This window comes from Salmo salar, chromosome ssa17, assembly GCF_905237065.1.
Source record: "Salmo salar chromosome ssa17, Ssal_v3.1, whole genome shotgun sequence".
NCBI classification, from domain to species: Eukaryota; Metazoa; Chordata; class Actinopteri; order Salmoniformes; family Salmonidae; genus Salmo; species Salmo salar.
In genome coordinates this window covers 82,103,404-82,128,403 of record NC_059458.1, presented here as the reverse complement: position 1 = coordinate 82,128,403, position 25,000 = coordinate 82,103,404, and the positions used below count along the sequence as shown (strand labels likewise).

At 47.6% G+C, this 25,000-nt stretch overlaps 1 protein-coding gene across 1 annotated transcript in view; it reads left to right on the top strand.

The window, feature by feature from the left end:
* Nucleotides 1–25,000, top strand: part of LOC106592969 (voltage-dependent L-type calcium channel subunit alpha-1C) — a 649,914-nt gene that overhangs the window by 614,211 nt on the left and 10,703 nt on the right. Inside the window, 10 exon segments of the mRNA XM_045700254.1 lie at nucleotides 1,430–1,482; nucleotides 1,633–1,779; nucleotides 2,029–2,230; nucleotides 3,046–3,204; nucleotides 3,672–3,782; nucleotides 8,783–8,866; nucleotides 15,290–15,427; nucleotides 16,282–16,347; nucleotides 23,106–23,197; nucleotides 23,521–23,680. Coding sequence (XP_045556210.1) covers nucleotides 1,430–1,482; nucleotides 1,633–1,779; nucleotides 2,029–2,230; nucleotides 3,046–3,204; nucleotides 3,672–3,782; nucleotides 8,783–8,866; nucleotides 15,290–15,427; nucleotides 16,282–16,347; nucleotides 23,106–23,197; nucleotides 23,521–23,680 — 1,212 coding nt within the window.

Sequence of the window (25,000 nt, the reverse complement as noted above, 5' to 3'; positions counted from 1 at the left end):
AGGAGAGATAGAGCAGGATGAAGTGAAGAGAGAGGGCGAAGAGAGGAACGGAGGAGAGATAGAGCAGGATGAAGTGAAGAGAGAGGCCAGAGGGACGGAGGAGAGATAGAGCAGGACGAAGTGAAGAGAGAGGGCGAAGAGAGGGACGGAGGAGAGATAGAGCAGGATGAAGTGAAGAGAGAGGGCGAACAGAGGGACGGAGGAGAGATAGAGCAGGACGAAGTGAAGAGAGAGGGCAGAGGGACGGAGGAGAGATAGAGCAGGATGAAGTGAAGAGAGAGGGCGAAGAGAGGGACGGAGGAGAGATAGAGCAGGATGAAGTGAAGAGAGAGGGCGAAGAGAGGGACGGAGGAGAGATAGAGCAGGATGAAGTGAAGAGAGAGGGCGAAGAGAGGGACGGAGGAGAGATAGAGCAGGATGAAGTGAAGAGAGAGGGCGAAGAGAGGGACGGAGGAGAGATAGAGCAGGATGAAGTGAAGAGAGAGGGCGAACAGAGGGACGGAGGAGAGATAGAGCAGGATGAAGTGAAGAGAGAGGGCGAAGAGAGGGACGGAGGAGAGATAGAGCAGGATGAAGTGAAGAGAGAGGGCGAAGAGAGGGACGGAGGAGAGATAGAGCAGGATGAAGTGAAGAGAGAGGGCGAACAGAGGGACGGAGGAGAGATAGAGCAGGATGAAGTGAAGAGAGAGGGCGAAGAGAGGGACGGAGGAGAGATAGAGCAGGATGAAGTGAAGAGAGAGGGCAGAGGGACGGAGGAGAGATAGAGCAGGATGAAGTGAAGAGAGAGGGCGAAGAGAGGGACGGAGGAGAGATAGAGCAGGATGAAGTGAAGAGAGAGGGCGAACAGAGGGACGGAGGAGAGATAGAGCAGGATGAAGTGAAGAGAGAGGGCAAAGAGGGACGGAGGAGAGATAGAGCAGGACGAAGTGAAGAGAGAGGGCAGAGGGACGGAGGAGAGATAGAGCAGGACGAAGTGAAGAGAGAGGGCAGAGGGACGGAGGAGAGATAGAGCAGGACGAAGTGAAGAGAGAGGGCGAAGAGAGGGACGGAGGAGAGATAGAGCAGGACGAAGTGAAGAGAGAGGGCGAAGAGGGACGGAGGAGAGATAGAGCAGGACGAAGTGAAGAGAGAGGGCGAACAGAGGGACGGAGGAGAGATAGAGCAGGATGAAGTGAAGAGAGAGGGCGAACAGAGGGACGGAGGAGAGATAGAGCAGGATGAAGTGAAGAGAGAGGGCGAACAGAGGGACGGAGGAGAGATAGAGCAGGATGAAGTGAAGAGAGAGGGCAGAGGGACGGAGGAGAGATAGAGCAGGACGAAGTGAAGAGAGAGGGCGAACAGAGGGAACTGAACGTAGTTGATGTAGTGGTGATGAGAATATAGTGGATATGGTTTACCAAGATGAACATGTCTGTTGTTCTCTTCTCAGGGGAAGTTTTTCTACTGCTCAGACAGCTCCAAGTCTACAGAGCCTGAATGCAGGTGAGTTTATCACCTCATCTCCCATCTCAGTCTGACCTGGCTCATATCCTATCTGGACAGTGACTTCAGGTGGATGTGGGCTCCAGTTGGGACGTAGTAAGTTGGCTGACTGGGTAAGGTGTGAGCTGTTACCCATGTTCTCCCTCCCAGGGGTTCATACATCATGTATAAGGACGGTGACGTGGGGAAGCCAGAGAGGTCCATGCGTGTCTGGGAGAACAGTGACTTTAACTTTGACGACGTGCTCCAGGGGATGATGGCTCTGTTCGCTGTCTCCACCTTTGAAGGATGGCCAGCGTGAGTCCTGCATCACAGCAGCAGAGTGACCACACACACACACACACACACACACACACACACACACACACACACACACACATACACACACACACACACACACACACACACACACACACACACACACACACACACACACACACACACACACACACACACACACACACACACACACACACACACACACACACACGTTAAAGTATGGGGCTTCAGTCTCTAGGTTTAGAACTGTGTATCCATCCTCTCCAGACTCCTGTACCGGGCCATAGACTCCCATTCAGAGGACCTGGGCCCTGTCTACAACTACAGAGTGGTCGTGTCCATCTTCTTCATCATCTACATCATCATCATCGCCTTCTTCATGATGAACATCTTCGTCGGTTTCGTCATTGTCACCTTCCAGGAGCAGGGAGAGCAGGAGTACAAGAACTGTGAGCTGGACAAGAACCAGGTGAGAGGTTAGGGGTCATCAGAACCCAGGTGAGAAGTTAGCGGTCATCAGAACCCAGGTGAGAGGTTAGGGGTCATCAGAACCCAGGTGAGAGATTAGGGGTCATCAGATCCTGTTGAGAGATTAGGGGTCATCAGAACCAGGTGAGAGGTTAGGGGTCATCAGATCCTGTTGAGAGATTAGGGGTCATCAGAACCCAGGTGAGAGGTTAGGGGTCATCAGAACCCAGGTGAGAGGTTAGGGGTCATCAGAACCCAGGTGAGAGGTTAGGGGTCATCAGAACCAGGTGAGAGGTTAGAGGTCATCAGAACCAGGTGAGAGATTAGGGGTCATCAGAACCCATGTGAGAGATTAGGGGTCATCAGAACCCAGGTGAGAGGTTAGGGGTCATCAGAACCAGGTGAGAGGTTAGGGGTCATCAGAACCAGGTGAGAGATTAGGGGTCATCAGAACCAGGTGAGAGGTTAGGGGTCATCAGAACCAGGTGAGAGGTTAGGGGTCATCAGAACCAGGTGAGAGATTAGGGGTGTTCAAGATCACAGGTCAAACAGGTGAGAGAGGTCAAGAGGGGTCAGCACGAGGTCACCATAGAGTCACTTAGGAGGGGGCCGGGGCCATACTGAAAGGAGGAGTGTCATTAAGTTGTATCAGTGGTTAACTGGATGGTAAATGGTATATTACCTATATGAACTGACATTTACACATCAATACTATGTCCACTGATGTATTACTGGAAACGTCTGTTGATTAAACACATGTTTTGTGTGTGTGTGTGTGTGTGTGTGTGTGTGTGTGTGTGTGTGTGTGTGGTACAGCGTCAGTGTGTGGAATATGCCCTGAAGGCCCGTCCTCTACGTCGGTACATCCCTAAGAACCAGTACCAGTACAAGGTGTGGTACGTGGTTAACTCCACCTACTTTGAGTACCTGATGTTTACTCTCATCCTGCTGAACACCATCTGTCTGGCCATGCAGGTAAGAGAGAGTGTGTGTGTGTGTGTTTTTGTGCGTGCGTGCGTGCGTGCGTGTGTGTGCATGTGAGAGACATTGGCGTCCGAGCATCACTTAAATCGTCCATCTTGGTCAGGGAAAACGTTGAATTATACCATCTTTATGCCCTCAGCCCAATACGGTAGCATCAATCCATTTGTAAATCTACTTCCCTAAACACAGTGAACCACATAGTGCCCTGGACACTAGCGGTGCATTATGGGGAGGATAGTCTATCTATATCAGTTAAAAGGCATGCTATTGCCTCAGGTATTGGTTCCTAGATGCTAGAAGGAGTTGGTGTTTTTAAAGGCTGTATCTGTATTTTGGAGCGTCAGTATTTATGTCGTTACTCGTTGCGTTCAAGGCTTCTACTGTAGCCTGAGGTAGGTGTGTTCACCATGTGATTACATGGAAATGCAGATCGGGGATTAAGTGTCTGTTTGTTGCAGCATCACGGCCAGACCCACTCCTTCAACGATGCTATGAACATCCTCAACATGCTCTTCACCGGCCTCTTCACTGTGGAGATGATCCTTAAACTCATCGCCTTCAAACCACGGGTACGTCTCTCGCTCTCTCCACCTCTCTCCACCTCTCTCTCCACCTCTCTACACCTCTCTCTCCACCTCTCTCTACACCTCTCTCCACCTCTCTCTCCACCTCTCTCCACCTCTCTCTCCACCTCTCTCCACCTCTCTCTCCACCTCTCTACACCTCTCTCCACCTCTCTACACCTCTCTACACCTCTCTCTACACCTCTCTCCACCTCTCTCTCCACCTCTCTCCACCTCTCTCCACCTCTCTCTCCACCTCTCTCCACCTCTCTCTCCACCTCTCTCCACCTCTCTCTCCACCTCTCTCTCCACCTCTCTCCACCTCTCTCCACCTCTCTCCACCTCTCTCCACCTCTCTACCTCTCTCTCCCTCTCTCTCCACCTCTCTCCACCTCTCTCCACCTCTCTCTCCATCTCTCTCTCATCTCTCTCCACCTCTCTTTTCACCTCTCTCCTACTCTCTTTTCACCTCTCCCTCCCTCTCTCTCTCCCCCTCTCTCTCCCCCTCTCTCTTCCCCTCTCTCTCCTCTCCCTCCCTCTCTCCCTCTCTCCCTCTCTCAGTTCCCCTCTCTCTTCACCTCTCTCTTCCCCTCTCTCTTCACCTCTCTCTCCTCTCTTTCCCGCTCTCTCCCCTCTCAGGAGTCTGTCGCTCCAAAACACTTCTCTCTGTCCCAGAGACGATTCTTATCATTACCAAATTAGTCTTAGCCTATCAGTGGAAATCAGTATCACCTGTAATTTGGATATGAATGTAATCAAGTTAATCAAGTCTGTCATTACATAATTATATGTTATCAGTTGTCCTATAAACTATGCCTTTTATGATCTGATTTCCACTTTAATGAAAAAGAATGTAAAAGATTAGAAAAGAAAAGATGCATTAATGATTTGGTTCAGTGTCTGATGTTGTCTAGGTTTTTATATCTTGTTTTACATGTTGCTCGGTAACCTGGTGAGTTTATTAGTCCAATCAAAATGCCACCTACTGCGTCAGCCGGCCGCTTACGTTGTTGAAACAACAACAGATGGCTACTTCTGTAGAACAGATACAGTGTCTGCATCCCAAACAGCATCCTATTCCCTATATAGTTCACCACTTTTCACCAGAGCCCTATGAGCCCTGGTGAAAAGTAGTGCACTTTAAAGGGGATAGCATGGCATTTGGGACGCTGACAGAGTAAATACATGGATGGACAGAACAAACCGCCCTCTCATCAGGTTACTAAGCAACGCCTCCATGTTTATTATAGATTGACGAGCTGACTGCTGTGACTCTACGGTGATATCTCTCTGCTGCTGCTCACTGTGGTGCTGATCTCTCTGTGTGGCTATGAGGAGATCGGTTTATTCCTGCTTTCTATGATAAACTGGGATAAACCATTGATGCAAATCACTCTTGGTCATAAAGGAGACTAAATATTGTTTAATTGTCAGTCAACAAACCTAGTTTCTCATATAATTAATCTCACATTGTGAAGGTTTTGTGTTCTTATCTTGGCAGGGTAGTAGTACGTCGAAATAGGATGTTTAAGTGGTGCAGCAGTCTAAGGCACTGCATCTTAGTGCAAGAGGCATCACTACAGTCCCTGGTTCAAATCCAGGCTGTATCACATTCGGCGCACAATTGGCCCAGCGTCGTCCAGATTTGGCCGGGGTAGGCCGTCATTGTAAATAAGAATTTGTTCTTGACTGACTTGCCTAGTAAAATAAAGGTTAAATTAAAAAAATATATATATAATAATAAACTGAGTCCTGATTGGTTAGCCTTGGTCTGAAACTATCTATTGACACGTCCCACCTCTCTGAAAGAGACCCAGAGAACGTTGTGTCACTTTCTAACTCGTGTTACTGACCTTCTCTTTCAACAGACAGGACCGTCATGATATTAATCAGTACCTTTTTCTATAGGTGCAGAGGACACGTTTAGCCTCATCCTGTCCTAACCAGCTCTCTCATCAACTGCTGTATACAACACCGACACTAGCTTTGAAGGGAATCACATGTTAGAATAGACATCACTTCATTGCAGTTGGGTCAAAGGGAAGCCTACTGAAGGATTTTTACCACTGTGTCTTTCTCATTTCTGTATATTGTATGATTGTAAACTACTTTTTTAGGAAAGTGTTTTGGTAGTATTTTTGGTAGTATTGCTGGTATTTTTAAGAGTTCTGTCATCTGGATTCATCTGGATTCATCTCTCACCACACTAGACCCTCCAACTCTCCCAGGTCACATCGAGCAACCTGCATCTCTTCCCTCAGTGTGTTCAGTCCCTCCCCATTCATCCCACTAAGGCAACTGCATTAACCCTGGTTAAACCACCGTTAAATGAGGTTACCTATTCCTCTGCCACTGACCCACTGACTGCTTCTCACTGGTTAAAACATCATACTGTGTTAGAATATAATAATCCCTAGTGATAATAATATAATAACAATAATAATATATCATGCCTAGTGATAATAATAATAATTTAATAATGAAATATAATCCCTCATGTTAATAATAATATATAGTCCCTAGTGTTAATAATAATATATAATCCCTAGTGTTAATAATAATATATAGTTCCTAGTGTAAATAATAATATATAATCTCTAGTGTTAATAATAATATATAATCCCTAGTGTTAATAATAATATAATATACTAATATATAATCCCTAGTGTTAATAATAATATATAGTCCCTAGTGTTAATAATAATATATAATCCCTAGTGTTAATAATACTATATAATCCCTAGTGTTAATAATAATATATAATCCCTAGTGTTAATAATAATATAATATAATAATATATAATCCCTAGTGTTAATAATACTATATAATCCCTAGTGTTAATAATAATATATAATCCCTAGTGTTAATAATAATATAATATAATAATATATAATCGCTAGTGTTAATAATAATATATAATCCCTAGTGATAATAATAATATAATATAACAATATATAATCCTTAGCGTTAATAACAATATTATAATAAAATATAATCCCTCATTTTAATAATAATATACAATCCCTGGTGTTAATAATGATAATAATATATAATCCCTAGTGTTAGTAATAATATATAATCATTAGTGTTAATAATAGTATATAATCATTAGTGTTAATAATAATATATTATAATAATATATAATCCCTAGTGTTAATAATAATATATAATCATTAGTGTTAATAATGATATATTATAATAATATATAATCCCTAGTGTTAATAATAATATATACTCATTAGTGTTAATAATAATATATTATAATAATATATAATCCTTAGTGTGAATAATATTATATAATCATTAGTGTTAATAATAATATATTATAATAATATATAATCCCTAGTGTTAATAATAATATATAATCCCTAGTGTTAAAAGTAATATAATATATAATCCCTAGTGTTAATAATAATAATAATAATAATATAATCCCTACTGTTAATAATAATGTAATAATAATAATACATTGGATAAATCAATCTTGCTGTATCACTCTGCTACGCTAATGTACATAGAACACCACCCTTCATTATGACCTCATTTCCTTTTCACAGGAAGTAAAAGAGCCAGAAAAAAACTGCAATAATGTCTTGTTTAAGAAATAATCTTCTGGCTTGATATAGAATCACACAAAAATATTTGACTGAATAGTGCTTACCTTTAACAACCCATGTTATCAACCCCTGTAAGCTTTTATTCTACGCACTGTTTACAGGAAGATGAGCTTCAGTAGTAATAGGTTACATGCTAACAAGTTGTGGCGTTGATTTAACTGTACTGTGGGCTACAGCAAGCAAGCAGCAGAACGTGACATGAACATTCACTTTTAATATTTACAATATTACAATCACAATAATATTTCAGAATTTAATACCAATCATGCATTTTGTTGCTCTATTGGCTTTTAAGATCTAAGAAGATAGTTTCAGAAGAGATGAGCCACCCCCCAAACACATTGTTGGAAGAGTTAAGGGCTGAAAAGGAAGGCTTTTCCCTATAATAATGCCTGTCTAACTTGCCTCTCTTACCCCCCCTCCTCCTCCTGCACCTCCGCCCATCCTGTGTAGGGTTACTTTAGTGATCCTTGGAATGTTTTTGACTTCCTCATCGTAATTGGCAGCATAATAGACGTCATTCTGAGTGAGATCAACGTAAGTACATCGCCACCCCTCTCTCTCCACTCGCTCTGTCCCTCTCTCTCTCTCCACTCGCTCTGTCCCTCTCTCTCCCTCTCTCTCTCCCTCTCTTTTCTCTTTCCTTCTCTTTCTTTGTGACAATCCTGTCTTCTATAGCACCATTCTCTGGTGTGGTTTCTTTCCCCAAAGACCACCCTCCTCCCTTCCTCTCCCCTCTTCCTTCCTCCATCATTCATTTCAAGATGGCCGCTCTCATTCGGGGTTTCCAAGGCATCACGTGGTGAAAAAAAAAGGTGCTTCCTCGTTCTTCACAGTACACAGAACAACAGTTGAGCGTTTTAGAGTACTGAAAGAGTTCTAGAGTACTGAAAGTGTTCTAGAGTACGTACTGAAAGGGTTCTATTCGTTAGGCCTCAGAAGAGAGACCTGGCTCTAAAGCAAGACTATGACATGTCCTAGGGTTTTCACTTTGACTAACAAGACACACTAACTAACCAAAGAAACTCAACTATTCTTTTTTTTAAACCGATTGTTTTGGTTGTGATTTTGTTATTGTTGTTGTTTATTGATGTTGTTTTCCCACATGGACAAGCATGACTGGTCGCCGCTTCTCCTCTCGATCATCTTGGATTTCGCTCCTTTTATTTCCTCCCGTTTTCAAACTTCAACTGTCATTTAATTTTCAACCAATGTCCTTCCTCCCTCTCTACCTTCCGCTAATCACAAAAGTTCATATATAACTGTTTTCTTTCTTATCTTTCTCCTCCCTCTCTCCTTTTGTTGCTTCTTTTCTTTCCATTTTCTTTTCTTTGTTTGTTTGTTTGTTTGTTTGTTTGTTTGTTTGTTTGTTTCTTCCACCCAACGCAGCATTATTTTGTTGATGCATGGAACACATTTGATGCCTTAATAGTTGTGGGTAGCGTTGTTGACATAGCGATCACTGAGGTTAACGTAAGTAGCCCACCTTTCAGTCTGCCTGCCTGCCTCTCACTCTCACCTCTGAGCATCAATACAATGTAGACTATTGCATTGTCTCAGCACTTGTTTTGGGTTTGTTTTTTGTACATTTCTTTCAATGTATATTATCATCACAATTGGGGACATGTGAAATCCCCAAGGCATGACTGACACTGTATAGCATGATTGGAAAAAAAGGGTGATATATTCAGGCCTGAAGAAAAAGTAATTGTAAACAATTTGTTTACATAAAGCCTTTAGCTTGTATGCAAAACTATGTAGGTAGACGTGCATTTGTTCATGAATATTTACTGGTGAGTGATGTCACCTTTCATGAGAAATTCCTGGCCTTGTTCATAATGTAAACAAAAGGTGACCAGAATATAAACAGAAATGTATCTCCTATATAAGACATTTCGTCTCTATTGAGGGGATCCTGAGTGGCGCAGCGGTCTAAGGCAGTGCATGGAGGCACCACTACAGTCCCTGGTTCGTATCCAGGCAGAATCACATCTGTCCATGATTGGGAGTCCCATAGGGCGGCGCTCAATTGGCCCAGCGTCCTCCGAGTTTGGCCGAGGGTTGGCCGTCATTGTAAATAAGAATTTGTTCTTAACTGACTTGCCTCGTTAAATTTAAAAAGTGGATTTTGTCCCTAGTGAATCTAGATATGTATTTTGAGACATCCCATGATGAGACATGAGAACCATTGAATGAGTATTTACACTCTTAAAGGCAAATGTGAAAATGTTGCTTCTTCATATCCATCATCTCCAGCACCACCCCGACATCAAATGGTGCGTTTCTATGATAAGTAGTAAAAAACCATAGAGGAAGATAGGTGTTTCCAATGACCTCATCAACCAATTAGAAATGCCTACTCATAATTGTTTAAAATCACATGATGCACACCGATGATGTCATTGGAAACATTTATCTTCCTCTATATTTTTTACTATAAAACATAGAAACACACCATTTTCACCCATGTTGATGTTGGGGTGATGCTGGAGAGGATGAATATGAAGTTGAAAAATGTTAGACATTTCCTTTAAAACCAAGCCGACAGGTGAATCCTACAGTAGCTCAATACCTTTTATACCTGAGTCTATTGCATTAAATGGACCCAGAAGCTTATTTGGTCAATTGCTCAATCATATAGCAGCTCAATACTGTCTGTAACTGTGTCAAGTTGATCTGGGCTTATCTGTCCATTGTGTCTGATGGTCAGTTCATAAACCTTTCATCTCTCTGGGACAGCATAGCGGAATAGCCAGCTTTCCTTTCACAAGTCATGAAAGACACTTCACCCACTCCTCTAGTTTAGATGAGAACAATCCATGGCTTCAGATCACTAACAAAGGCATGTTTCTAAGAACAGAAAAGGACTCAAAATGCTACTTTGATTGTGCTGATTATATTAGTTATATCTTGTATATGTGTATATGCGTTGTAATTGTGTAGTACTAGTGCTTTTATATGTCTATACACGAGTCCTTCTAGAATTTCTTTGAGACTAATTCCTTATAGTACCAACTTGTAACTATTAGTTCTGCTGGTGTCCTATAGTTGAGTTGAATAGTTAACTCTTTGAGAAGCAGCGATAGTGTTAGGCTGCCCTGTGGATGGATGACAAGTGTGGTTTTCTTCTCTTTGAAAGTGAAGCTATCTGACCACGAGAGGTTTGACCAAGGTCTTTATGAACGACCAGAATGACCAGTACTTTACCAGTATCTGTCGGCCAGATATATATACCCTCCTCTGCTATACCAGTCACTCACACTTTACCCTGCACTCAGTTTGGTTTTGCCGTTTGACATTTATTTTGATTTGATGAATCTTTAACCTAGGCATGACCCTAGTCTTCTTCTTCTCTGGTAGTCTGATTGATTGACGAGCCTCACTGTTCTTGCATCGTATTTGATTGTTTTTAGAAACCCTCTGTACTTGTACTTCCTGGTAATGGTAACCTAATAGCCACCAAAATATCAGAAAGACACTCACTGTTTTTGTGTTGTTTAAGTGAGTGTGTATTGGCCTTGATAAAGTGGTGTTATTAGGATAGCGGATTAGATGCCCCCGACCACCCTTCCTCCCCCTCCCATCCTATTTCCCCAACTCTACTCTACATAGCTACCCCCTCCAGTTATTTTGACCAGAAGGTGCTTCTTAAAACAATTTTCAGTTTAGTTTTTAATTTGACAGTTGATTTCATGTGAGTGTTTTGAATTATTTTTCAGTTGGTTTGATGTGTGTTTTTAAACAAAAAGTGGTTTAGAAGGGTTCTGAAAAGAAGTTGCGTTTTGTTGCCATGGTGATGGTGTCTTGCAGGCGGTGATGTCACAGCTGCATTTCTCCCTCCCCTCGGAATGCCTCTCCTCCCCTCCATCATGTCTGTCTGAACTGATCTCTCACTCTTCATCTTCTTATGGATGTTTACTTCTATCTTTCCTCTCATTGGTTGATTTGTGGTGCTCTTGCTCACCCTGAAATGCACGCTGGGTAACCTGGGTCTCTTCACTAACGTTAGAGGACTTTAACAAACTAACGTTAACTAATCCAGGTGAACCTACACTCTTAGAAACAAAGGTGCTATCTGCAACCTAAAAGGCTTCTTCAGCTGTCCCCATGGGAGAACCCTTTCAACAACTATCTTTGGTTCCAGGTAGAACCCTTTGAAGAACAATTTTTGCTTCCAGATAGAACCCTTTTGGTTCCAGGTAGAACCCTTTTAGATCCAGGTAGAACCCTTTTGGTTCCAGGTAGAACCCTTTTAGATCCAGGTAGAACCCTTTTAGTTCCAGGTAGAACCCTTTTAGTTCCAGGTAGAACCCTTTTAGTTCCAGGTAGAACCCTTTTGGTTCCAGGTAGAACCCTTTTAGATCCAGGTAGAACCCTTTTAGATCCAGATAGAACCCTTTTAGATCCAGGTAGAACCCTTTTAGATCCAGGTAGAACCCTTTTAGTTCCATGTAGAACCCTTTTGGGTTCCATGTAGATCCCTTTCCACAGAGGGTTCTACCTGGAATCAGAAAGTGTTCTAACTGGATCCAAAATCAGTTCTCCTATGGGGACAGCAGAACCCATTTGGAACCCTTTTTTCTAAGAGTGTATATCATCTAGGCATCTAAGAATGATTGGAGTTGTTTTCAGAAACGATCTGCCAACAGGGCCAAGCATAATAACAATACGAGGGAGGAATTCAATTGACTTTAAATATACAAAGGTCAGTTAAACTAAGTGAATCAAATAAAAAGAGGACATTAGGAGCTTCTACAATGTGGAACCATTCTACCCAGCCCTGCTATCACAGATATGAAATAACACTCTTATACAGAGACCTAGGTTACCTATACAGTTCACTTCAACTGTAATGATTATGTGCAATGTGAAGAAAAAACATATTTTTAAAAGTTATTTAAAATGTTAGTTGCTTTGAGGAGTGATTGTTTGACAGTATAATAATCACAACTCACATCTTCACAGTTGGACTGGAGGTTTTAGTGAAGTGATTGTGTTGTGTGTTCCCCCCCCCTCACAATACAACATGCAGGATAACACTGCAGGACTATACAATCCTGCACCATCACGTTTTCAACTTCAAAACAGTTGAGCATTTTGACAATGATCCAGTGTAATTTCATTGGTTGAAATGTTTGATGGTAGTGGATTTACAGTCCAACATAATTCTAGTGTATTACCCTAAACATGTAGAGCACCTCCTACTCCCCAGATACACAACCCCCCCCAGCCTCCCCCCGTCCCCGTCCCCGTCCCCCGTCCCCGTCCCCCCGTCCCTGATCCACGCCAACCTAGGACCTCTACGTGGTCCTCAAAACACACACACACACACACACACACACACACACACACACACACACACACACACACACACACACACACACACACACACACACACACTCACACATACACAGTCAGAGTCACAGATAGATACACACACACAGTCACAGACAGACACACACAACGGTCACAGACAGACACACACACACAGTCACAGTCACACGCAAATGACGTTCATTCTATTTGCCTCCAGCACTTTGGAGGTAATATTCCACAATGACTTCTAAACCCTGTCTGATATTCAGGCCCAGTTAACCCCCACCTCTTTAAGGACTGTATAAAAGCTAGTGAAGCTCTCCCTCATACATGTGCTACAGTATCTCCTAACAGTGGGATCTACTCAGTACAACAACATGCCTCATTCTAACAGGAACAAGGGCTCTGCCACCTAGGGTCCTTCCTGTCCCACATCTAACCTCTCAGGTGTGTCGTCTTCCCCAAGTCCCTGGGCTATCTCATGGATCCAACACACACACACACACACACACACACACACACACACACACACACACACACACACACACACACACACACACACACACACACACACACACACACACACACACACACACAATGCTTGGTGCATCATCTTACTGTACCCCCCCAGCGGTCCCAGCAGCAGCAGCAGCAGGGCGGTCTGGGCTACTATAGCTTTCATCTGTCTGTCTTTCTTTAAAGCCAGCTGACTCTTCTACCACCTCCTCCTCCTCCTCCTCCTCCCAACCCCCCGCGGTAAGAACAATGGTACGGACCCACGGTAACCTCCGTCTCCACCAGCCCTTCATCCCTCCACCCCCATCACCAGCAGCATGCCAGCTGTGTCAGCGTCACAAAATGTGTGTGTGTGTGTGTGTGTGTGTGTGTGTGTGTGTGTGTGCGTGCGTGCGTGCGTGCGTGCGTGCGTGCGTGCGTGCGTGCGTGCGTGCGTAAACAAAGGGGATGCCCATGCCCGTACTGGGGTTTTAGACTGTGGATAAGTCTTCTGTAGTCGCTGTCGTGTTGTCATCGCTCTCAGGCAAAATGTTAAAAAACTTGGCTCGCTCTTCTTCCTCTTCCTCCTCCTCCTCCGTCGCCTCTATTAATGATGCTCTGTCATTGGTGCAAGCCATGGTCACGCGGTCATCTACCTTTCTTTCTCTCTTTTTATCTCTATCAGTCTTTCTCTCTCTCTCTCTGTGGCACAGTTGCTCCCCCTACTGTCCTCCTGTGGTTTAACCTCCTGCACTAGAACACAGACGGTGGCTCTATGAGGAATAATACCTAATAACCAATGGTTCAATGCATTACCTTGTTCTTGTTGTTGTAAACGTTGTTTGTTGTTGTTCAGTCTGGTGAAGGTTGTGGAAGTAGTTTCTACTGTGTAAAAGTTGTGTTGTAGTGTTGTGGAGTTTGTTGTCTCTGTTTTTGGTGGGAGATATTACCTGCTGTGATTTGTCAGTGTGTATTGTGTAGTTTAATATCACTTGGTTGTTTTGTCTAGTTGTGGCTTAGCTTATGAATTCTTAAGGGCCTCCCAAGGTACTCCAGATAATCAAATGTTGTCCGAACTTAAATTGAAAGGAACATTTTGCCTATAGAGGATTGTGTAAATATTTCATAGCCTAGTTTTTTGTTTGTGGGCTTTTGAAATATTAATAGGACCATGAAAAGCTTTGCTAGTTTTCCTCTGCTGGAGAACAGGAAGTGTAATGCATTGTGTCTGTTAGTTGTATTCCCGTTTCTCATAAAGCCACCAGGTGATGCCCAATTCTCTCCTAAACTCTTTTGTAGGTTGTTTTTGATGGGATTATTTGAAGGACTCAACAGTGATTGACTTATTAACTTTGTGTGTATGTGTGTGTGTCTGTGTATGTGTGTGTGTCTGCAACTACGTGTGGGTGTGCACTTGCATTCGGATGATCGTGTGTGTGTCTGTTCATGTCTGTGTGTACATGTGTTCATGTCTGTGTGTACGTGTGTTCATGTCTGTGTGTACGTGTGTTCATGTCTGTGTGTACGTGTGTTCATGTCTGTGTGTACGTGTGTTCATGTCTGTGTGTACGTGTGTTCATGTCTGTGTGTACGTGTGTTCATGTCTGTGTGTACGTGTGTTCATGTCTGTGTGTATGTGTGTTCCTGTCTGTGTGTATGTGTGTTCATGTCTGTGTGTACGTGTGTTCATGTCTGTGTGTGTCTGTTCATGTCTGTGTGTATGTGTGTTCATGTCTGTGTGTATGTGTGTTCATGTCTGTGTGTACATGTGTTCATGTCTGTGTGTATGTGTGTTCATGTCTGTGTGTATGTGTGTTCCTGTCTGTGTGTACGTGTGTTCCTGTCTGTGTGTGTGTGTGTGTTCATGTCTGTGTGTACGTGTGTTCATGTCTGTGTGTGTGTGTGTGTGTGTGTCTGTTCCTGTCTGTGTGTGTGTGTGTATTCATGTCTGTGTGTTCCTGTGTGTGTGTGTGTGTGTGTGTGTGTGTGTGTGTGTGTGTGTGTGTGTGTGTGTGTGTGTGTGTGTGTGTGTGTGTGTGTGTGTGTGTGTGTATGTGTGTGTTGACGTCCGGTGCCTAACAAAAGGGACTACAAAACTCTGAAGATAACGCCAGGATCTCCATCACCTTCTTCCGGCTCTTCAGAGTGATGAGGCTGGTCAAACTGCTGTCTCGGGGAGAAGGGATACGGACCCTGCTGTGGACCTTCATCAAGTCCTTTCAAGTGAGGGGAGACTCAGACTCAAGTCAAGACCATTGACAATTGAGATGCAAGTGGGTCACGGGGGTCAATTCGAATTGAAGTCAGTCAATTCAGGAGGGAAGTATAGTGGAATGGAAATTCTATAAATCTGACTTAGATATAACTGAGGTTTGGGAGGAAAGACCACACCTCAATGTCTTTTAGTTCTGGTCTGTACCTGGCCAATCATTTTAAAAATATATTTATTTTAAATGAATTATCAATAAACTAATTTTTTTTTTTTAGATAGCCCATTTATTTACGTTTTTCCATAATAGAATTTTCATTTCAAATCACTTCCTGAATTGAGTGTCTTAAATTCAGCTTGACCCTGACCCTGCTTGAGGGAGGAATGTAGAAGGGAGGAATTATGTGTCCAGCTAACCAGTCAGCATCTAACTGTCTCTCAAAACCCCAATACCCTTCATATGCATGCTGTCATAGCCTACTCACCATGCTATAGGTTAATGATAAGGCTTCCACGTTGAGATGGTATTTCTAGGGTGAAGATAAGCTATCCATCATTGGTCCCGTGTGGCTCAGTTGGTAGAGCATGGTGCTTGCAACTCTAGGGTTGCGGGTTCAATTCCCGTGGGGGGACCAGTAGGAAAATGTATGAGCTTACTACAGTCTCTTTAAATAAGAGTGTCTGAACATTTTAAATGTAGCTGGTTTTCTAGGAGCACCAAAACATTTGATAAAGGGGTTCTGATAAGAGTTATTTCTGTTGTGTTGGACAGTGGGAAAAGGACTGTTTGTGCAGCAGTGTGTTACCGTAACGTGGTGCTAGACAGTGTTGTTGACATGTCACTGATCTCTCTCTGTTCCACCCCCAGGCCCTCCCCTACGTAGCATTGCTCATAGTGATGCTCTTTTTCATCTACGCCGTCATTGGGATGCAGGTAAGAACTGCTGCTCAGCCCCCGAGCATCTGGGATTGGTCCCGCCTGTTTCTCTCCTCTGTTTCTCTCCCCTCCCTCTGTTTCTCTCCCTCCCTCTGTTTCTCTCCCTCCCTCTGTTTCTCTCCCTCCCTCTGTTTCTCTCCCCTCCCTCTGTTTCTCTCCCTCCCTCTGTTTCTCTCCCTCCCTCTGTTTCTCTCCCTCCCTCTGTTTCTCTCCTCTGTTTCTCTCCTCTGTTTCTCTCCTCTGTTTCTCTCCCTCCCTCTGTTTCTCTCCCTCCCTCTGTTTCTCTCCCTCCCTCTGTTTCTCTCCCCTCCCTCTGTTTCTCTCCCTCCCTCTGTTTCTCTCCCTCCCTCTGTTTCTCTCCCTCCCTCTGTTTCTCTCCCCTCTTCTCTCCTCTGTTTCTCTCCCCTCCCTCTGTTTCTCTCCCCTCCCTCTGTTTCTCTCCCCTCCCTCTGTTTCTCTCCCTCCCTCTGTTTCTCTCCCTCCCTCTGTTTCTCTCCCTCCCTCTGTTTCTCTCCCTCCCTCTGTTTCTCTCCCTCCCTCTGTTTCTCTCCCCTCCCTCTGTTTCTCTCCCTCCCTCTGTTTCTCTCCCTCCCTCTGTTTCTCTCCCCTCCCTCTGTTTCTCTCCCTCCCTCTGTTTCTCTCCCTCCCTCTGTTTCTCTCCCCTCCCTCTGTTTCTCTCCCCTCCCTCTGTTTCTCTCCCTCCCTCTGTTTCTCTCCCCTCCCTCTGTTTCTCTCCCCTCCCTCTGTTTCTCTCCCTCCCTCTGTTTCTCTCCCCTCCCTCTGTTTCTCTCCCCTCCCTCTGTTTCTCTCCCTCCCTCTGTTTCTCTCCCTCCCTCTGTTTCTCTCCCCTCCCTCTGTTTCTCTCCCTCCCTCTGTTTCTCTCCCCTCCCTCTGTTTCTCTCCCCTCCCTCTGTTTCTCTCCCTCCCTCTGTTTCTCTCCCCTCCCTCTGTTTCTCTCCCTCCCTCTGTTTCTCTCCCTCCCTCTGTTTCTCTCCCCTCCCTCTGTTTCTCTCCCCTCCCTCTGTTTCTCTCCCCTCCCTCTGTTTCTCTCCCCTCCCTCTGTTTCTCTCCCTCCCTCTGTTTCTCTCCCCTCCCTCTGTTTCTCTCCCTCCCTCTGTTTCTCTCCCTCCCTCTGTTTCTCTCCCTCCCTCTGTTTCTCTCCCCCCCTCTGTTTCTCTCCCCTCCCTCTGTTTCTCTCCCTCCCTCTGTTTCTCTCCCTCCCTCTGTTTCTCTCCCCTCCCTCTGTTTCTCTCCCTCCCTCTGTTTCTCTCCCCTCCCTCTGTTTCTCTCCCCTCCCTCTGTTTCTCTCCCTCCCTCTGTTTCTCTCCCCTCCCTCTGTTTCTCTCCCTCCCTCTGTTTCTCTCCCTCCCTCTGTTTCTCTCCCCTCCCTCTGTTTCTCTCCCCTCCCTCTGTTTCTCTCCCTCCCTCTGTTTCTCTCCCTCCCTCTGTTTCTCTCCCCTCCCTCTGTTTCTCTCCCTCCCTCTGTTTCTCTCCCCTCCCTCTGTTTCTCTCCCCTCCCTCTGTTTCTCTCCCTCCCTCTGTTTCTCTCCCCTCCCTCTGTTTCTCTCCCTCCCTCTGTTTCTCTCCCTCCCTCTGTTTCTCTCCCTCCCTCTGTTTCTCTCCCTCCCTCTGTTTCTCTCCCCTCCCTCTGTTTCTCTCCCTCCCTCTGTTTCTCTCCCCTCCCTCTGTTTCTCTCCCTCCCTCTGTTTCTCTCCCTCCCTCTGTTTCTCTCCCTCCCTCTGTTTCTCTCCCTCCCTCTGTTTCTCTCCCTCCCTCTGTTTCTCTCCCTCCCTCTGTTTCTCTCCCTCCCTCTGTTTCTCTCCCTCCCTCTGTTTCTCTCCCCTCCCTCTGTTTCTCTCCCTCCCTCTGTTTCTCTCCCCTCCCTCTGTTTCTCTCCCTCCCTCTGTTTCTCTCCCTCCCTCTGTTTCTCTCCCTCCCTCTGTTTCTCTCCCTCCCTCTGTTTCTCTCCCTCCCTCTGTTTCTCTCCCCTCCCTCTGTTTCTCTCCCCTCCCTCTGTTTCTCTCCCTCCCTCTGTTTCTCTCCCCTCCCTCTGTTTCTCTCCCCTCCCTCTGTTTCTCTCCCCTCCCTCTGTTTCTCTCCCTCCCTCTGTTTCTCTCCCTCCCTCTGTTTCTCTCCCCTCCCTCTGTTTCTCTCCCTCCCTCTGTTTCTCTCCCCTCCCTCTGTTTCTCTCCCTCCCTCTGTTTCTCTCCCTCCCTCTGTTTCTCTCCCTCCCTCTGTTTCTCTCCCTCCCTCTGTTTCTCTCCCTCCCTCTGTTTCTCTCCCTCCCTCTGTTTCTCTCCCCTCCCTCTGTTTCTCTCCCTCCCTCTGTTTCTCTCCCTCCCTCTGTTTCTCTCCCTCCCTCTGTTTCTCTCCCTCCCTCTGTTTCTCTCCCCTCCCTCTGTTTCTCTCCCTCCCTCTGTTTCTCTCCCCTCCCTCTGTTTCTCTCCCTCCCTCTGTTTCTCTCCCTCCCTCTGTTTCTCTCCCCTCCCTCTGTTTCTCTCCCTCCCTCTGTTTCTCTCCCTCCCTCTGTTTCTCTCCCTCCCTCTGTTTCTCTCCCTCCCTCTGTTTCTCTCCCTCCCTCTGTTTCTCTCCCTCCCTCTGTTTCTCTCCCTCCCTCTGTTTCTCTCCCCTCCCTCTGTTTCTCTCCCCTCCCTCTGTTTCTCTCCCTCCCTCTGTTTCTCTCCCCTCCCTCTGTTTCTCTCCCTCCCTCTGTTTCTCTCCCCTCCCTCTGTTTCTCTCCCTCCCTCTGTTTCTCTCCCCTCCCTCTGTTTCTCTCCCTCCCTCTGTTTCTCTCCCTCCCTCTGTTTCTCTCCCTCCCTCTGTTTCTCTCCCTCCCTCTGTTTCTCTCCCCTCCCTCTGTTTCTCTCCCTCCCTCTGTTTCTCTCCCCTCCCTCTGTTTCTCTCCCTCCCTCTGTTTCTCTCCCCTCCCTCTGTTTCTCTCCCTCCCTCTGTTTCTCTCCCCTCCCTCTGTTTCTCTCCCTCCCTCTGTTTCTCTCCCTCCCTCTGTTTCTCTCCCTCCCTCTGTTTCTCTCCCTCCCTCTGTTTCTCTCCCCTCTGTTTCTCTCCCTCCCTCTGTTTCTCTCCCTCCCTCTGTTTCTCTCCCTCCCTCTGTTTCTCTCCCTCCCTCTGTTTCTCTCCCTCCCTCTGTTTCTCTCCCTCCCTCTGTTTCTCTCCCCTCCCTCTGTTTCTCTCCCCTCCCTCTGTTTCTCTCCCCTCCCTCTGTTTCTCTCCCTCCCTCTGTTTCTCTCCCTCCCTCTGTTTCTCTCCCCTCCCTCTGTTTCTCTCCCCTCCCTCTGTTTCTCTCCCTCCCTCTGTTTCTCTCCCTCCCTCTGTTTCTCTCCCTCTGTTTCTCTCCCTCCCTCTGTTTCTCTCCCCTCCCTCTGTTTCTCTCCCTCCCTCTGTTTCTCTCCCTCCCTCTGTTTCTCTCCCTCCCTCTGTTTCTCTCCCTCCCTCTGTTTCTCTCCCCTCCCTCTGTTTCTCTCCCTCCCTCTGTTTCTCTCCCCTCCCTCTGTTTCTCTCCCTCCCTCTGTTTCTCTCCCTCCCTCTGTTTCTCTCCCTCCCTCTGTTTCTCTCCCTCCCTCTGTTTCTCTCTGTTTCTCTCCCTCCCTCTGTTTCTCTCCCTCCCTCTGTTTCTCTCCCTCCCTCTGTTTCTCTCCCCTCCCTCTGTTTCTCTCCCCTCCCTCTGTTTCTCTCCCCTCCCTCTGTTTCTCTCCCTCCCTCTGTTTCTCTCCCTCCCTCTGTTTCTCTCTCTCCCTCTGTTTCTCTCCCCTCCCTCTGTTTCTCTCCCCTCCCTCTGTTTCTCTCCCCTCCCTCTGTTTCTCTCCCCTCCCTCTGTTTCTCTCCCCTCCCTCTGTTTCTCTCCCTCCCTCTGTTTCTCTCCTCTAGCCAGTCTCGTCCTGTCTGTGTTGCCAGCTGTTCTAACCCTAACCCAAGGTTCTGTATGTTCTGTCCTGTTTTCTCCTCCACACTATAATAACCTTTCATCTCTCTACGTTGTATCTGTAGGGGCTGGTTTCCCAGGCACACTTTAAGCCTAGTCCAGGAATTAAAAGCATGCTCCATTGGAAGTGATTTTAATACCAGGACTAAGCTGAATCCAGCTCTAGATGTTGTTACCTTATATACATGTTGAGAAGCCTTGTGGTTATTGTCCTGTCTCCTCGGTCCCCTGTCCTCTGTGGTACTGACCTGATGATGTCGTCTGTCCTCTGTGGCACTGACCTGATGATGTCCCCTGTCCTCTGTGGCACTGACCTGATGATGTCGTCTGTCCTCTGTGGCACTGACCTGATGATGTCCCCTGTCCTCTGTGGCACTGACCTGACGATGTCGTCTGTCCTCTGTGGTACTGACCTGACGATGTCGTCTGTCCTCCGTGGCACTGACCTGACGATGTCGTCTGTCCTCTGTGGCACTGACCTGACGATGTCGTCTGTCCTCTGTGGCACTGACCTGACGATGTCCCCTGTCCTCTGTGGCACTGACCTGACGATGTCACCTGTCCTCTGTGGCACTGACCTGATGATGTCCCCTGTCCTCTGTGGCACTGACCTGACGATGTCACCTGTCCTCTGTGGTACTGACCTGATGATGTCACCTGTCCTCTGTGGCATTGACCTGACGATGTCACCTGTCCTCTGTGGCACTGACCTGACGATGTCACTTGTCCTCTGTGGCACTGACCTGACGATGTCGTCTGTCCTCTGTGGCACTGACCTGACGATGTCGTCTGTCCTCTGTGGCACTGACCTGACGATGTCGTCTGTCCTCTGTGGCACTGACCTGATGATGTCCCCTGTCCTCTGTGGCACTGACCTGACGATGTCACCTGTCCTCTGTGGCACTGACCTGACGATGTCGTCTGTCCTCTGTGGCACTGACCTGACGATGTCCCCTGTCCTCTGTGGCACTGACCTGACGATGTCACCTGTCCTCTGTGGCACTGACCTGACGATGTCGTCTGTCCTCTGTGGCATTGACCTGACGATGTCACCTGTCCTCTGTGGCACTGACCTGACGATGTCGTCTGTCCTCTGTGGCACTGACCTGACGATGTCGTCTGTCCTCTGTGGCACTGACCTGACGATGTCACCTGTCCTCTGTGGCACTGACCTGACGATGTCGTCTGTCCTCTGTGGCACTGACCTGACGATGTCGTCTGTCCTCTGTGGCACTGACCTGACGATGTCGTCTGTCCTCTGTGGCACTGACCTGACGATGTCGTCTGTCCTCTGTGGCACTGACCTGACGATGTCGTCTGTCCTCTGTGATACTGACCTGACGATGTCGTCTGTCCTCTGTGGCACTGACCTGACGATGTCGTCTGTCCTCTGTGGCACTGACCTGACGATGTCGTCTGTCCTCTGTGGCACTGACCTGACGATGTCGTCTGTCCTCTGTGGCACTGACCTGACGATGTCGTCTGTCCTCTGTGGCACTGACCTGACGATGTCGTCTGTCCTCTGTGGCACTGACCTGACGATGTCGTCTGTCCTCTGTGGCACTGACCTGACGATGTCTCCTGTCCTCTGTGGCACTGACCTGACGATGTCGTCTGTCCTCTGTGGCACTGACCTGACGATGTCGTCTGTCCTCTGTGGCACTGACCTGACGATGTCGTCTGTCCTCTGTGGCACTGACCTGACGATGTCTCCTGTCCTCTGTGGCACTGACCTGACGATGTCGTCTGTCCTCTGTGGCACTGACCTGACGATGTCGTCTGTCCTCTGTGGCACTGACCTGACGATGTCGTCTGTCCTCTGTGGCACTGACCTGACGATGTCGTCTGTCCTCTGTGATACTGACCTGACGATGTCGTCTGTCCTCTGTGGCACTGACCTGACGATGTCTCCTGTCCTCTGTGGCACTGACCTGACGATGTCGTCTGTCCTCTGTGGCACTGACCTGACGATGTCGTCTGTCCTCTGTGGCACTGACCTGACGATGTCGTCTGTCCTCTGTGGCACTGACCTGACGATGTCGTCTGTCCTCTGTGGCACTGACCTGACGATGTCGTCTGTCCTCTGTGGCACTGACCTGACGATGTCGTCTGTCCTCTGTGGCACTGACCTGACGATGTCACCTGTCCTCTGTGGCACTGACCTGACGATGTCGTCTGTCCTCTGTGGCACTGACCTGACGATGTCGTCTGTCCTCTGTGGCACTGACCTGACGATGTCGTCTGTCCTCTGTGGTACTGACCTGACGATGTCGTCTGTCCTCTGTGGCACTGACCTGACGATGTCGTCTGTCCTCTGTGGTACTGACCTGACGATGTCGTCTGTCCTCTGTGGTACTGACCTGACGATGTCGTCTGTCCTCTGTGGCACTGACCTGACGATGTCGTCTGTCCTCTGTGATACTGACCTGACGATGTCGTCTGTCCTCTGTGGCACTGACCTGACGATGTCGTCTGTCCTCTGTGGCACTGACCTGACGATGTCGTCTGTCCTCTGTGGCACTGACCTGACGATGTCGTCTGTCCTCTGTGATACTGACCTGACAATGTCGTCTGTCCTCTGTGGCACTGACCTGACGATGTCGTCTGTCCTCTGTGGCACTGACCTGACGATGTCGTCTGTCCTCTGTGGCATTGACCTGATGATGTCGTCTGTCCTCTGTGGCATTGACCTGATGATGTCGTCTGTCCTCTGTGGCATTGACCTGATGATGTCGTCTGTCCTCTGTGGCGTGGCTGTCTTGCACCATGTTGACCTGGCGTGCCCTGTGTCTCCTAACAACCTTGCCCCCTGCAGATGTTTGGTAAGATAGCCCTGAGAGACAACAGTCAGATCAACAGGAACAACAACTTCCAGACCTTCCCCCAGGCTACACTCCTGCTCTTCAGGTGAGCCACTCGTCTGTTCTGCTCCTCTCTTTCCAGACTGTAAACCACCGACACAAATTCCTGATTTAAAAGGCCCCAACAGATCTGGAGATCATGAAAGCACTGCCATCTCAGAGTAAGGGTGTTTTATCAAACCCCTACGCATCCTTTCCATCTCTTCTGCAAGCCGTGATGTCCTTTCCCATTTTTTGTTTGAAAACTCTACCTTAGAAGGTAGGACAACCATGCAGCATTTCACCACCAGGTGGACCCTTCATGGAACCCATTCTTCCTGTACAGTAGAGCCTTCTGTGTGTGACACCTGGTTGTTTACCTGTGCCCAGGTGTGCCACAGGCGAGGCGTGGCAGGAGATCATGCTGGCATGCGCCCCCATGCGACCCTGTGAGAAGGGGTCAGAGGTGGGGCCAGCCAGCGAGGACCAGTGTGGGAGTCACTTCGCTATCTTCTACTTTGTCAGCTTCTACATGCTCTGTGCCTTCCTGGTAAGTAGCTATGGAGAGCGGGGAGGGACAATCCCACTAGCTACAGAGAGCGGGGAGGGACAATCCCACTAGCTACAGAGAGCGGGGAGGGACAAACCCACTAGCTATGGAGAGCGGGGAGGGACAATCCCACTAGCTACGGAGAGCGGGGTGGGACAATCCCACTAGCTACAGATAGCGGGGAGGGACAATCCCACTAGCTACAGAGAGCGGGAGGGACAATCCCACTAGCTATGAAGAGCAGGGAGGGACAATCCCACTAGCTACGGAGAGTCAGGAGGGACAATCCCACTAGCTACAGAGAGCGGGGAGGGACAATCCCACTAGCTACAGAGAACCAGGAGGGACAATCCCACTAGCTACAGAGAACCAGGAGGGACAATCCCACTAGCTACAGAGAGCGGGGAGGGACAATCCCACTAGCTACAGAGAACCAGGAGGGACAATCCCACTAGCTACAGAGAGCGTGGAGGGACAATCCCACTAGCTACAGAGAGCGGGAGGGACAATCCCACTAGCTATGAAGAGCAGGGAGGGACAATCCCACTAGCTACGGAGAGTCAGGAGGGACAATCCCACTAGCTACAGAGAGCGGGGAGGGACAATCCCACTAGCTACAGAGAACCAGGAGGGACAATCCCACAAGCTACAGAGAACCAGGAGGGACAATCCCACTAGCTACAGAGAGCGGGGAGGGACAATCCCACTAGCTACAGAGAACCAGGAGGGACAATCCCACTAGCTACAGAGAGCGTGGAGGGACAATCCCACTAGCTATGAAGAGCAGGGAGGGACAATCCCACTAGCTACAGAGAACCAGGAGGGACAATCCCACTAGCTACAGAGAGCGGGGAGGGACAATCCCACTAGCTACAGAGAACCAGGAGGGACAATCCCACTAGCTACAGAGAACCAGGAGGGACAATCCCACTAGCTACAGAGAGCAGGGAGGGACAATCCCACTAGCTACAGAGAACCAGGAGGGACAATCCCACTAGCTACAGAGAGCGGGGAGGGACAATCCCACTAGCTATGAAGAGCAGGGAGGGACAATCCCACTAGCTACAGAGAGCGGGGGGAGGGACAATCCAATTCGCTACATAGAGCGGGGAGGGACAATCCCACTAGCTACAGAGAGCGGGGGGGACAATCCCACTAACTACAGAGAGCGGGGAGGGACAATCCCACTAGCTACAGAGAGCCAGGAGGGACAATCCAACTCGCTACAGAGAGCGGGGAGGGACAATCCCACTAGCTACAGAGAGCGGGGGGGGACAATCCCACTAACTACAGAGAGCCAGGAGGGACAATCCCACTCGC